This window comes from Desmodus rotundus, chromosome 4 (genome assembly GCF_022682495.2).
Source record: "Desmodus rotundus isolate HL8 chromosome 4, HLdesRot8A.1, whole genome shotgun sequence".
NCBI lineage: Eukaryota > Metazoa > Chordata > Mammalia > Chiroptera > Phyllostomidae > Desmodus > Desmodus rotundus.
In genome coordinates, this window is record NC_071390.1 from 131558472 (window position 1) to 131573992 (window position 15521).

General features: G+C 41.7%; 2 protein-coding genes across 10 annotated transcripts in view; one reads left to right on the plus strand and one right to left on the minus strand.

Moving 5' to 3' along the window:
- The window catches only part of CNOT6L (CCR4-NOT transcription complex subunit 6 like), a 99556-nt gene extending 93007 nt beyond the window's left edge, over nt 1–6549 (minus strand). The window contains exon 1 of one of the 5 annotated variants that reach the window (XM_053923343.2): nt 6371–6549. In XM_053923343.2, the coding sequence (XP_053779318.1) occupies nt 6371–6390 (20 nt within the window). In that variant the 5' untranslated portion in view covers nt 6391–6549. Of the gene's footprint in view, nt 1–1269; nt 1494–1631; nt 2236–6370 lie in introns of those variants that run through there. The other 4 variants (XM_045184918.3, XM_053923342.1, XM_045184923.2 and 1 more) reach the window with 4 other exon arrangements.
- The window catches only part of MRPL1 (mitochondrial ribosomal protein L1), an 87148-nt gene continuing 73988 nt past the window's right edge, over nt 2362–15521 (plus strand). For 2 of the 5 annotated variants that reach the window (XM_053923344.2, XM_053923345.2), the window contains exon 1: nt 2362–2675. The gene's annotated coding sequence lies outside the window, so the exon portion shown is untranslated. Of the gene's footprint in view, nt 2676–4628; nt 4743–7148; nt 7252–12059; nt 12162–15521 lie in introns of those variants that run through there. The other 3 variants (XM_053923346.2, XM_053923348.2, XM_053923347.2) reach the window with 3 other exon arrangements.

Genomic DNA, 15521 nt, shown 5'->3' on the forward strand with positions numbered 1-15521 from the left:
CAAGTAATTAGCCAAATACCAATTATATTTAATTCTTTAATGCCTTGTACACTTATTGGCAGATTTCTCTTTAGAGTTGCGTTTTACTTAGACTACTCTCAAAATAGCTTTTCGCGAGTACTCTGAGGAGACAATAGAGGCTGCCTGATCTAGGTTTTGAAGACGAAGGGAAAGTGTGTTTGTGCCCAACTATCTGGATTGGCAATTGAGATAACTAGAGGTAATAAGGCAGCATCTCCTAAAAGGCAGCGCCGTGCTTCCACTGCGTACACACAGCTCGGCCAAACCGCCAGCACACAAATCCACCCGAAGCGCCGAAGCCGAGCAGGCGGCGGAGTGCAGGAGGATGACAGCTCCGGGAACTTCCCCTTCCTCACGGGCCCAGCTCGGCCAGTGCGCGCCTCTCCCCCTAGGAGGCAGGATGAAACAATTTCCAACGCACAAAACCGACCCGATCTCGCCGACACCGCGGGGCCGGGAGGCCGGCTTCCATTTCTTCCCTCGCCCCTCCAAGAAAATCTTTAGCTTCAAAAGGAATGCATACATGCTACCCACCATAAAGTATTTGCAACGAAAAATGAAAATATGCACTCAGACCCTCCACACAGCCCTAAGAAGGAAAAGGGATCTCGACACCGCGTATTCCCGAGATTTACTGCTTTGATTCACTTTCCCCAGGTCCCACCGCCGGCGGGGGGGGAGGGGGGGAGGGGGGGCTCGCAGTTTCGACGTCAAAATGTGCCTTCGCCTCTCCTCAGGGGACGCGGAGGCGGCGGCGGCGACCTCGATCAGCACGTCCCGCCTCCGACCTCACCTGCCCAGGCCGGAGACAGCGCCGCGGGCCCGCGCGGCCAGGCGTCCCGGGGGGCGGGCGGGCGGGCGGGGCGGGCGGGCGCGGAGGCGGTTAGGCCGCGCCGCAGGCCGGCGCGCTTCCTGCCGCGGCCGCGAGGACGGAGGCGCGGCCCCGGCCCGCCGCTCCCCGGGCCCCGCCGCTCCGAGCGCACCGCGCTCACCCTCGCCCGCCCGGGCCCGGGACCCGCGGAGCGGCTCTCGGCTGCGCGGCTCCGGGGTCTCGGCCCCAAGCGCGACGGACACGCCACCTGAGGGTCCCGGCCCCCGAGCGAGGAACTCCCTCTCCCCCAACACCCACACCCGGAACCCCCGACGGAGCCCCGGGCCGGCCCCGCAGCCGACACACACCCACTAGCTGCCGGCTCCTCGCGGCCGCCTCCCCGCCCGCCAAAGTCCCAGCCCGCAGCCCACACACACCTTAGTCCTTCTCCCACCGCCTCTCCCCGGGGCCGAGCTCCTCTTCCCAACACGCCCGATCCTACCCGGGGCTCCGAACACACTCTACCTCATTCTCTTCTTCTGGCCCAGGGGGAGCAGCAGCAGCCATTTCCCCGCGGCAGGGAAACACACACAAACACGCGCGCGCGCGCGCACCAGGCCCCACAGATGCTTCCCCTCCAGCGCCGCGGCCGCAGACGCAAACACGAACACCCACGGGCGGGCCTCGCGCTCTCCCGCCCCGAAGGGCAGCGGCCGCGGCCGGCGGGGTCCGGCCCGGGGCTCGGGCGCGCGGGCGAGCAGAGCGCGGGGGCCCGGGGGGCCCCGCGCCCTCTCCTCACCTGCATTCAGCGCGCCGGGGTCCGGGCGGCGGCGGCGGCGGCGGCGGCGGGGCGGCTGGTGCTGGTGCTGCGGCGGCGGGGGAGGCGGTGGCGGCGGTGGCGGCGGGGCTGAGGGCAGCAAAGACATGCAGGCAGCCCGCCGGGGGGAAAGAGGCACCGGCCGGAGGGGACGCGGGGCGGGCAGGCCGGGCCGAGCCGCCTGAGGAACGGCAGAGGCAGCGGTGAGGAGGGCAGCTGAAGGGAGCTAGAAGGAGACGGACGGGGGCGGGGAGGGGGACGAGGGCCGCGCTGCCGGCCTTCGGGGACGGTGACTCTGGGCTCGCAGGAGAGGTCCCGCGACTGCCGAGGAGAAGGCCCTCGCCGAGGGAAGCTGCGCCCCCGCAGCTGCCGGAGCCGCGGCTACTACTACGAGAGCCGCGCAAAGCCTGGCCTTGGCCTTGGCCTCCTGGCGCTGAGGCTGCCGCCGCTGCGGGGGTTGCTGCTGCGCTTGCTGCTGCCGGGGCCGAGGCTGCTACACAGAAACGCCAGCTTTCGGTGTCTTTGCTCTCACACACGTTCACACCCCCGAGGGCCGGGGGAGAGGCGTCCGCGCGATATCCGTATTGAGATTAATAACAAGGTGCAGGGAGTGAGAGAAGAAGGGTTGATTGACGTGGAGGGCCTGGCGGGAGTCAGTCACTCCCCGGAGCGGAGGGGTGGGGTGAGGGGGAAGGAGGAGAAGCTCCATCGCCCCGCCTTGGCCACGCCCCCTGGGCGCCGTAGTTGGTCCTGTGCGCGTGCGCGTGCGCGTGCGCGTGCGGCGGCTTGGGGTCCTTACTATTTTCTCCTTTACTCTTACTGTTTTCTTACTCTCTTTTCTTTGCTTGAGTGTCGAGCTGAGCTGGGAAGGCTGGTAGGATATTAAAAAACCCACATCCACAAATGCATGGTGCGGGGAGAGAGAGACTGGCGAGCCGCCTCCCCCCGCGTTCGGCGCTGTTTACTGCACGTTCGCCAGAAGCTGACAGAGAAGCTGAGCGCTGGTCTGGGTGACTGAGATGCCAGGTGAGGTGAAGTGAGCGAAGGAAATGTTTCCTGACATCTTCAGTGGGTTTTTAAAAATGTGTAATGGCTGTAGGTTGTACAGCGAAGGGTAAATAAAAGAACCTGTGACGCTCTGCGATAATCACGTCCTATTTATTTTGTCATTCTCACTTCTCGCGATATAATCACGTTTCTTTGGCTGCAGAATGAAAACATCAAAGTGTAAACTAGAAATATTAATATTTACTTGATGAATGTGGCCTTGACATTTTAAGTTTCTGGGGCTTAATTTTGTTTTTGTGGGTCAGTTCCATTCAGCTGTTAAAACCAGCAGTCCAAAAATACAAATCATGTCAGCTCTAGAGACAACACTGCTGTTGCAATTTTGCACAATCTCTTTCTCAATGCATGCTCCAAGCTTGTGTACTTACCAGTGCTGGTCACAGGTATATTAGCAGTGTGCAGGGGTTTTTTTCTAGAGGGGTTTAGCACACCAAGCACATTGTGTTGGTTGCAATTAATCTTAGGCCCTATTACTGAATCAAAAAATCTTAATTTAAACTCCTCGGGAAAACGATGCGGTAAAAATGCAAATCACCATTTAGCCAAAACTGATCAGCTATTAAAAGACTCCATCATTGCAGAAGAACAATTTCACCACTTTCATCTTTGTTACCAGGAAGTGTGAGTGAGTGAGCAAAGAAGCCCCTTAACGGCTTAGAAGACCTCAGGCTGTTTTGTTTTCCACCTGTGTTAAGTTTCTATTTCTCTCCCTAGCAACACCACTCCCATACTAGCTTCTGTAATAGGCATCAAAATGATCTTAAACTTGGAAAAAGTCCCATTCATTCTCAACTATCTTGAGTCTAAGCTGACATATAATGAATAATTATCTTAGGCTTTGTAAGCAACAAGGCCAAACAAGTCACTTCAGGAACCCAGAATGGTAAACCTGCCTCATTAGCATCTTGCCACAGCATTTCTCCTTGGCACACAAACACTCTTTCTCAAGGAGAAATACTACCAAATGTTGAAAAAAAGAGGGAAATAAATATCAGATGATGGGGTATTCTCACAGATTTAAGCTTCTTCTAATAGCTGTAGCTATATAGATTCCTAGCTATTCATTCATCTATAACAGGCTTTAATGGAGGGTGTATTATGCTTCAGACATTGTATTTAGCATCAGAGATACAAAGATAAGCATAAGTAGTCCCTGTTCTTCGGTAGCTCACAGTCATAGGGGAAGCAGACACATAAACAGGAAACTCTTACAGGACAAACCAGAATTGAAAGTATGAAAAGTAACACAAAATTGATAGTCACAACAATGCCCAGGAGGATAAGGCTGATGGCACTGGCATTTTCGCTTGAGTGATACCTGTCCTGTTCACAGGCTGACTTGGAGTAGTGAGGAAAGAGGGGAGGAGGGGAGAGCCTTTGTGGATGTTAAAGAAGCACTAATTAAATGGTGAGGTTTGTGGGTCCTGAAGCTCAGATTTATGTAGGGGGTGTTCATTGTTGGCCTTTAAGTTTTAAATACTAATTGAGTCACAATCCATCGAATAATTCAGAGTTAAGCATAGAGGATTTCATTATAAAAAGGTCAATTGAATGCAGGTTAAAGTTAATCTCTCAGGGATGTTCCCTATGCAATACATAGCAAACAAATTGAATCACTAAAAACAAAAGGAAAGCAATACTTTTACATATTATATCATCCAAAATTAGATTTTTGTTTTACTCATTTGCAATGAGATTGAGAATTGAGAAGTAATAATTTCAAAGAGTTTTTTGGTGCTATGAAAATGCTGAGAAACCTTCGCTAATGTAAAAACAAAAACCCCTCTCCTCTAAGAGTCCAATTCAAAAGACATTCCAACTGAAGACTAACACTTAAGCCATTTTAAAAAGCAATTTTATAGTAGATCAATGTTTACAACAACATTTTAACCTGCTTTTCATTTTTCATAGGAATTTTTATGTTTGTCGGGTATTACAATTTTTAATTAAGATTAAAAGTAAGAACACAATAAGAAAATATCTCTTTAAAGAAGTGATTTATACAAGTGAAAACTTCTGGCTTAGGTAAGACCTTTTGACCAAATTGGTTTAATAGCACTGCTGTGTAGATACAGCTTTTTTCTGAAGCAACAGTTATGTTTATTTGTATTATTACAAAAATGGTTGATTCCTTCTGAATTAAAAAAAAAGGTACTGCATGTCCTAATGACCTGTGTCTTTTCCAAATTAGCAATTAATATTTGATCTGAGTAAATCTGATCTCTTCGTGTTTTTCCTGTAGGTAATACAGGTAACTGGATCTATAATGTCCCTTGTAATTATGTTCCTTTGTCTGTTTTCTGAAATTCCTTTGAAAAACTTGCTCAAAAAGCAAGGATTTAAAAAAAATTTTAGGAACATTATTACTGTTTGATAAAGAATTAAATTTGATTTTACTGGTTGCAATATACATTTTTATATTAGTAGCTATATAACTTTTCAAAAAAGTGTCACATTTAAATTATTTGGTAAGGTATAACTGGTAAAATAATTAAATGTAATTTATATAACATTCATTAGTACAACTTTTAAACAAGTAATAATCAAAATAATCTTGAATTTTTGTGTCCCAGGTTCCTGACAGGGCTGTATATTCCCCATTTTACTTAACTATACTCCTCTTTATCTTCTCTTATTTTACTCATCTTATTCCTCTTCCTCTCTCTCCCTATATCTCCATTACTTTATTTCTAATATTTTTGAGGTACCACCTGCCATGGGTATATTTGTTGAGGAAAAGTGGCTTCACTCATTGCCTCTGTCCCTTTCCAGGTCCATCAACTCTCTTTCCATCAGCTTACCCTTTGTTCCTTTCTCTAGAATGACTGCGGATGACACCAAGGGCCATCCCACTATCTTACCTAAGTAAGGACATTTTCCACCATTATTAGTAGTGTGCTATATGATATGTTAGTCTTAGATAAAATGAGATTGAGAATTGAGAAGTAATAATTTTCTCAAATAATTATTTCTCTAAGTAGGCAAAGTTCATCTTGATGTCCTCCTGCCTACTCTTTCTACACTCTCTGTCTCAATCCTATTGATCCCTGAATATTCAGAATGTCCACCCCAACCCCATCAACATCAGAACCACTCTTTGTAGTCATTCCCTAAATTCCAGGAATTTTCTACTAGGTAGACACACCACCACCCTCAGTAAATATCTAGTGCTTTCATTTGTCATGGACTTGCAGGCACCTGGCATACTAACCAATCAATAGAACCCATTACTTTAATGCTATATTCCAAGGATCCTTGTGGGATCTTCAAAGGTATGCTTCAGAAGCCACCTAGGATACTCCAAGAGGACCATATAGGTGGGACCTCAGTTGAAAAGCTTCTGTTTTAGCTGTTTTACATATTGACCATCTGCCTGCCTGGTAACTTTCATTTTTCTGTAAATAATACTCCTTTTCTTTGGGGAAACTATTTCTGCCTGTACTATAAACATGTAATTCTAGTGCCAGCTACAGCTCATGAGAATCCCCCAACTTCTTGGCTGCAGGGTGGGCAGTATGACCCAAGCCAAAGCACACATTCCCAGAATGTTTTCAGGGAAAAGGAGGGGAAAGGCTATTTCAATCATAATGGTAGTCTGAGACAAGAAGGAAGGAAGAAGGAAGTCATGAGAGTGGCCAGTGGCCACATACTACCTTGCGTAGAATGAAGCCATCACACAGAGGTGAGAAGTGTAGAGAGCAAGTCCTGGTGATGCGCCAGTCTCAGGTTCCAGTCATCCATGGGGTTCAGCTCCACCTTTTCACATAGTATATACTAACAAGTATATACTATTTTCTTCTACATGTAAACTAACTTGAGCTAGACCTCAGCAACCAACACATCCTAACACATTGTGTTTCTGCATGAAAGTTCTTTCAAAGAATGCTAATTGCTGCTAAATATATTTGAAAAATCACTGAACTAAAGTACAGTAACACAATATTATTGGTTGAATCGCAGTCTACCAAACATTGAAGGTCACCTGGTCTTACTTCCTTATTTTGCACAGGAGGAACCTAAGGCAAGGTGACTTGCTGAACATCACGCAGGCAGTCAATGGCTAAGTCAGTGGTAGAAATTGATCTCTGGATACCTAGCTCAGGTTTTCTTTTCATTAAACTACTCTGTTGTCTATTTAATTTGTCCCAAAGGTATTTTTAAGAGGCAATTACTTAGAGATACAACCTTAACCTAAAGGAATAAATCACAACAACGGCAATATCAGACACTGACTGCTTAATGGGAAGATATTTGGCAGCATGAAGGCCATAATAGACCTCTTTTCCTTTTTGAGCCTCTTGTGTTTTTTCATATTAGTTCCAAACACTATTTGAATCTCAGACAGCCAGATATACAAATTTTAACTATAGGCATACTTCATTTGATTGTGCTCTGCTTTATTGCACCTCACAGATGTTGCATTTTTTACAGATTGAAGGAAAGACCCTCCGCCAGCAAAAGAGATTACAATTTGCTTTATTGCGATACTCACTTTATTAAAGTTGTTGGGAATTAAATTCTCAATATCTCCAAGGTATGCCTGTACATCTTTACCGTTACTACTCCCAAATTGACCCCTCTAATTCAGAGTTCTTACCACACATTCAGATCTATATTGTCAATGTCCTCCTGGGTATGTCCACCTAGAGTCGGTCTGCACAAACTGCATGCATTTCAAGATCAGGATATCTGAAACTGTGCTGATTGTCTATTCCTGACCTTGTGTGACCCTCTCTCATTAAAAATTGTACCACCATGCTAATGGTCATGCAATCATACAAATGATCACCCAGTATAGAATCTTGGGAATCATCCTTAACTTTTCCCTCTCATCCTCATCACAGTCTAATAGTTTCACCTACTAAATATTTTCATTAATTGATTCTCTCCAATTCAATGTACTGCTCTCTTAAGTCAGTTTGTCATGTTTTACATGAGCTCTTGCATTTTGTCTATTAATGTATCCCTGGGATAAAGCATAATCCCAACATCCTCCTAAAACATATGCTATTCATATTACTCTGCTCTTTAAAATTTTTCACCGACTCCCTATAATTTGTAAACTAAAACCTAATTTCACAAGCATGTATGTCTCTTAATAAGCTATCTCTCTTACCACTGCCCCCCACACCTTGTAGCCACTTAACTACCACCCTTTCTCTCTACTTCTCATTTCTGAAACAGGACATGCTCTTTCTTAGATAGCTTTGTACCTGCTCTTTCTTCAGCATAGTATGCTGTTTTTCACTTTGTCTACTCCTTGAAATCATCCTTCAAGATTTAGTTCAAGCATCACTTCCTATGTGAAGCCTTCCTTAAGAGCCCTACTATTTATTTCCTTAGCCTCTGTGCCCACATCTATTATAATAAGTATAAATAAATTAGTAAATTCTTTTCTACATCTAAACTAATTTAAGTTAGACCACTAAAACCAAAACATCAAGACTGATACATGTGTTTCTTCATGAGAGTTCTTTCAAAGAAGGCTAGCTGCTGCTAAAATAAGTTTGGAAATTACTGAACTAAGCAACAATAAGGCATTATTATTGGCTGAATCTTAGTCTTTAAAAAGGGACATCCATTTACGATTACTATACCTGTGGTAAATGCAAAGCACAGCCCCTATACAACTCTTAGCTACATATCTTTGTGCAATATGAGACTGAACAACCATACTACAGTATACTGTAATTATCTACGTAAGTACACATTTGTCTTTCACATCCTAGATTGTAAACTCTGTCTTTGTTGGCATATTACAGAGTATCTGATACATAATGCTCAAGGAACATTCATTTAATTAAGTAATTAATCGTAGCACTTCTCAAAACATGACATGTGTTCTTAATTTACTAGCAATTAACTGCTAGTGAAAGAAATCAAAAATAAGTGACCAACAAAAATTTTTTTTCTCATGCAAAAGAAGTCTGGAAGTAGCCCTTTCAGGGCTGATATGGCACATCCATGGTCAACAGGGACCTGTCTCCTTCTCTCTTTAGCTTTGCTATCTTTAGAACATGCCTTCCTTTCCTGCCTCATAGTCCACTGTGGCTGTCAGGGCCACCTCATGTGGTTGTGCAGTTTGTTTACTGCAAAGGCACCAGACCAAGAAGTGAGTGGGGTCTGTATAGTGCGATGTATTGCATATACACAGAGGAGGAACTTTTTTTAATTCACCTGCAAGGATCAGTGTTCGTTCTATTCCGTTCAAAGGCACCAAAGAGGTTAGCAGAGATATTATGACCATTGGGATTACAGCTATCACATCCATTTTCCTGGCAGAACAAAAATCACCCTTACCTCTAAGCACTTTCCTGGAAGGCCCATGCAAAAAAAATATTTACTTAGATTTCATTGGCCAGTACTTAATGACAGGACACAGACAGCTGAAAGGGAAGCTGGGAAATAATGTTTTAGTTAAACACACTGCCACAATAAATAAATTAGTGGGCAGCCTCGGTATAGGTGCAGCATAGGTACAATCCAGTACTTCACCATCAGGTGGCTGATGAGTCTCATAGCTGAGCTTCATAACTAAAAGTTTTACCATGGCAAAGCAAACTTATAATTATGTTTATCTAAATTAAAGCAAGACACTTTCAATAAAACTTTCATGGCCTGATTTTAGAAACCAATATTTAATATCTATATCTGTTTATCTCTCTCTCTTAATGAAAGGTTGGTAGAGTTTGTTTTTGATATCCCAAACACCATCTCCATTTAAATTCTGAGTCGTTGAGTAGAAGGGTTTCCTTACTCTTTATAAATTAAAGGGGGGAAAAACTCCTCTTAAGAAGAAACTCATTCTACTTATCTAGATACCATTGAAATTTTAGGAGTGTGTGTTATAGTCATACCTCTATTTCTAGGCCACTGGTAGGTAGTAAAGGCTCTCACTGCCTTTTTTGTTCAAGGATCTCTATACCATTAAACACCTTGCTAATGTAACACATTTCTTTTTCTTTCTCCCTAAGTTCCATCTGAATTTGTTCTCTACATGTGGTGACTTTCCCTCTCTGTCCATTTGTTCACATTGTTCTTGGTTTCCACTTCTCAACTTTCCATTCCCACATGATCAAAACAGGCACACTTTCAAGGGCTAGCTCAAATGGTCCTTCTTTCCTGAAGCCTTACTTGATCTCCCTCCCAATCAAATGTATTTTTCTTCCCATCTGAGCACCCACAGCACTTTGAGAGAAGGACATGTAAACTTGGTGGAGTAGAAATCCTGTGGCTTTGAGAGTAGAGATCTGGATACAAATTCTGGCTCTGCCAGTAACTACATGACCCCAGGCAAATTGCTTCACTTCTTCTGAAACATAAGTATAATATGTACGTACTTGCAAGGTTGGCATGAAAACAAATGAAATACTAAATGTTAAATCTGACAATAGGCGACGATGTTTCTTGTCTAAATTAATTAATATAGGATACAGGTTTCTGCTGATTTATATTAACATTAGAAAATTTTTAAAGCTACCTTCAAAGAGCAGCTACTGTGCTTTTTTCTGTAAGATTTTATCAGAAGTAAAAAAAAATCATAAAAACAAAATACATTGACATAAGGAAAAGACATAACTAGAAAATACTCAAAGTATGTGTTTAGTTCAAGTAATCTCTTTACAAGCAATCTCCAGGGTAACCTAGCTTTAAAAATTGTGGAAATACACAGATCTGTTCTTATTGGATGAGGAGGCAGGAATGATGTGTTCTATGACCAATTCTGTCATTACATAGTTTTGCTATCTTTGGTAATTTGCTGGGAACTTCATTTCTCAGCTTCCCAATCTATCAAAACTAGAGGAATAAGAACAGGATATTACATACTCTAAACAACTTAAAGATGAACATAACCAAGTGAAAATATTGTGGAAAATAATAACAAATTGTTATATATTACTTTATGTTTTGTAATTATGTTGTTACAATAAGACAAATAACTGGTCAAAAGTATATCTCTTTTGGCTCTCTACCTGTAATGAATTTCTTCATTATCAGATAAAATGCCTTGTTTTCTGATAGCACAACCTAATCTGTTCCCCAGAACTAACCTATCCACCTGCCTTACTTGTTTTCTTCCTTCCTTTATAGTGCAGGATTTATAATTGTCTGGTAAATTAAATTGATGTTTTTTACCTGACCAATCCTTTTGGTGGATAGAAGAATATATGCTAATACACAGGTTGACACACATAACTGCTTCAGCAAAAATACCAAATGTCACTGTGTTCTCATGCTAAAAGCATTGAGAAAGGATATGCTTTTGTTTTTCTGGTTTCTTGTTTTTCACGGCAACTTGTAATTCTGTGTAGCAAGAATGAGCTAGAGATTGTGACTCTGTTAGTAAAGTTATGGTTAGTTGCTATGAGGATGATTTTTCAGATAAGAAATTTCCATGAAATTCCAAATTTGCAAAAAATATAGATGTTCAACATTTGGATTTATTTTGTTTTTATTTTTATTGTATGCCTTTTAATTAAAATATCAACACATTCCATAGAGAAGTAGAAGGAGTGCCTAAAAAAGCAAAGAAGCAGAAATACATAGTACATTTTATCAAGATTTTACTATCTGGTATGTTACTCTAAAAGCACGTATTGTACCATAATTTTTGTGAAGTATTGTGAGGAATTGATATTTCATGTGCTGTAAATTTTCTATTTGAAGAATTTTTATATTTCTTTCAGAAACCAAGTATATCTTTCTGGGATTTTTCCCTGTCAACAAAGGACATTTAGAATATAGCCTCTAAAAATATGTCCACACTGCTGAAGAGACTGATGAACTAGCTACACTATTGGGCTGAGGTCAAAGTGAGGGATTCTTTCCCACAGAAATGAAGATAGCTGTTGACTGACTCATCTCATCACCTGTGAGGAGCTTAAACAGCAAGAGAGAGAATGGTGGACAGACAGCTACAGGTGAAACACAGAGAGGGTGGCAAGACATGGCCTCATGGTGGGAGGCACTAATGAGGTTCTGCTAACACACTGGTACCCAGCTAACATATTAGAGCTAGACATGCAGTCTACTCCATCTGGTGTGGGGAAAAAAGTGCAGAGTTGCATTTGTGACCCAGCAACCTACCCATCAGCAAACTGTGCTTCAGTAAATGTCAAGCTCTAGAGCCCATTAGGTTGGCCACTCCTCCTTCCTGGGGCACTAGTGAGTAAGGGGCCCAACAGAGAAAGAATTTCATCCAACACCTCCTAGGCTATGGTGAGAAGCTGAAGTCTTTCTTTTTTTCTGTCTTTAGGAGACAAGGGGTACTTACTCTCAACTTGTGAAAGAATCCCAGAAATATGTGACTGATGGAGAAGTAGGGGGATAGGAGTGGCATGGGGTGGAAGTATTTTGCAGGAGACTGGAGGCATTCACTCATAGAATCAAGACCTGGCAAAACTTGGGTTTTGTCATATACCCTTGCTAATAATATGCAGCCTGGTAAGTCACAGGGACACTGTCATTTCCTTGAAGGCCATGTATTTTGTTGTTGTTCTTAACAGCCCTTTATTAATGAATTTACATTGTAGAACATACAGGCAAGCATAAATAAAAAAAATTATACATCCACTATATTTAACATCTAATGGGTAATTTTTCTGGTTCTGTGTGTATTTTTTAAAACTAAATGAACTCATACCGTATATACTGTCTTGTAACTTGCTATTTATCAGCTGATGATGCCTACCTATCTATTTTAGTAAACGTTTGTTTTACCTAACACAGAATATAGTTTTAAAAATTCCTTAGTGACACGAAAATGTCCTTTAAAGCTAGTTTGTCTGAGCGAGCCTCCCATTTAGGACCACACAATACATCCCATTAATATGCATAAAACCCTCTTCCTCTAGCACTATACTTTTTTTTTTATGATCCTGATTTTCTGAAGAAACCAGACCAATTGTTCTAGAGAATGTCACACTTTCTGGTTTACTTGCTTCCTTGTGTTATCATGTAGTTTGTTCCACAATCCCCTGCATTTTCTGTAAACTGGGCGCTATATCCAAAGGTTCGTTGGATTCAAATTCTACATTTTTGGCTGGAATACGTCATGAGTACATTCTGCCTGTCATGTTGCCTCCTGTCAGAAGACACATAACATTGGGCTGACTCACAATAAATGATACTGAATTTGGACCCTGGATTAGAGGGATAATGAGTTGTGCATGTAAAGACTTAAGTGTTTGGTAAAAGATATACTTCAGTATTGTTTATGCCCTTAAGGACTTTACATGTTTGTTCAGCCTTAACCTGGTTTTAGAATCCATTATTTGACTATTTAGTAGTTTTTATTTTGATAGTAGATTTTTACTTGGTATGTTATTAAAATTAGTTTTCACAAACCATCCTGTGCAGGAAACTGGTCCAGAAACACGCTGTATGGCAGGGCAAATAAACTAGATGATAAAATTTTTCCAACAGATATTCTACTCATTAAATAATTTACATTTTGAAATGTGAGATTTGTATAATCTAAAATAATTTTAAATGTCAAACATTTAGTTTTTTTTTAAACTAATACCAACTGCTGACACACCCACACAAAACAAATTTAGTGAATTTCTACCAACTGACCTTTAAAATAATCATTAAAGAAATTATGCTCTTTTCTGCAACAGGAATAATGTCATTTATGTTCTTTCTAGAATTATACTCTACTTTTTAGCCCATCTATATTGGTGGCCTAATCTCTCCAAATAATCAAGAAAACATAGTATTTCTAATATTTCATCATCTTTCTTCCTATTTATTTTCCATATGTAATATTACTTTCCTTCTATATCTATACCAAGCTGTTTTTCTAAGGAGAGAAGGGTAGAAGCATTTTGCAGGAGACTGGAGGTTCAGCATTCAGTGGTTAAATCAAGACCCAGCAAAATATGGCTTTTGTCCTATACCTTTGCTCATATGCAGCCTGTTAAATCACAGGGAAACACTCATTTCCTTGAAGGTCATATATTTTGTTGATGCTGTTCGTAATAGCTATTTATTAATGAGTTTTCACTGTAAAAAATACAGGCAAAAAAAATAATAGCAGCTTTCAAAATTAATTACTTTAATCAACCTAACATGGGTTTATTTTGGGCGGCATTGTTTAAACAGAGCAATCTTTTGCTGTGAAAAGAACCTCTCTTTCAATTCTGTAGTTCTGAAATGACTCATGCTCAGTACACATTTCAATTTGTGTTCTTTTGTTAACCTTTCAGTTCCTTTCTCTCTGTCAACCTGAACTTACAAGTTAGGATTCCACCATATGATGTGATTTAAGAAAATCGCTACACAGAACTATTTTCCCCATTGCTTGTTATAATGCCTGAAAATTAACCATGGGGATTCAGTCCTTTGAAAATGTAAGCTTTTCTGTAACACTGTATTAAATGTACATCATCTTAAGTTAGTGTGTCCCAACACCTGCTATGCAGAAAGCTACTTTCATGGGATTTTCAGGATATAGGGAGAGGGGGACATTCTGTGGTCTTTATATACAAAGAAATGCTATCCACTATACTTCTCTTGAAAATTCACAGTACTCTTAAGCTTAGCAAGGAAATTGAAATGTCTTACCTACAGAAACATGTGTAACTTCATTTAACCCAGTTTTTTCCCTTAGGTACATTGACCACAGAACCCTATTTTCTTACACCCATAAGTGTCCTAACCCAGCTGTCCCCAGCCTTTTTGGCATGGGGCGGGCAGCTAGCCTGCAGTGGATGGATGAGGGGAGCCGGGCAACAGGAGGCAGAGCTCAGGAGAGCTTTGCTCCGGGCCCAGTTCCAAACAGGCCTCAGACCAGCCGGTTTACAGGCCGGGGTTGGGGACCTACGTCCTAACCTATCAGTACTCTGGGAAGCATACTTGGGGAAGCATTGCCTGAATCAATAATCAGCAGTCTTGATTTAGAATTAGAGACCCGGAAAGCTGTAAATCTTGTGTTAATAACAGTGTATCTTAAGCCTCATGTTTTTCAGATAAATAGACCAATAAAAGTAAAATGACTTGGCTTAAATAATAAATCCAAAATTAGAATTCATATTTCATTTCTTATTTGATTCCTGGGAACTCAAACAATATACTTCTATAATTCTCCAACTGAAATAATCACAAATTCTTTCATCAAAATGCTATAGAACTATAGAGTGCATGCATTCTTTTATGAGCAGGACTTCCCTGAGAATTCCAAAATATCTAGCATCCCCAACCCCTGTCCACTAATCTCAAGTATCACTTCCCACTCCTACTGGCATGACTGTATGTCCAAAAACCTCCCTGCAAACTCTCAAAATGCTCCCCCAATCCATGAATGGGGACACGCTAGTTAAGAACCACTGTTGTAAAATGTATTTTAAAGATTGATTAGCCTTTCATTAAATCAATATGGCACTATTAGATTACTAACTATTCACTAAATTCAAGGATAGTCTCCTTAAATCACTTAATAATTATAATAGGAACCACTTACCGAGAGCTCTAAGATCCCATTGACATTTTATTTGTATTTTCATCTTTAACATTTACACTCACCATAAGTGGTAGTATTATTTCCCCCCATTTTATAAATGAGAAACCTGAGGCTCAAAGATGTCAAATAACTTTCTTCAAGGGAATCAGGATCCAAATCCAGGTCTTACTGATGTTCAAGTCCATGCAGTCATTTATTTTCTGTTCCATTGTTTTCCTGCCTTCTGATGCAACTTCCCCTCATAATTGTCTTTTCTTTTTCATATTTCTGAAACAATTCTTTTCTGGGAACAAGAGGCTCTTCTCCCACCCCCTCCCCCCACTGCCTTTTAAAGTGGAGAT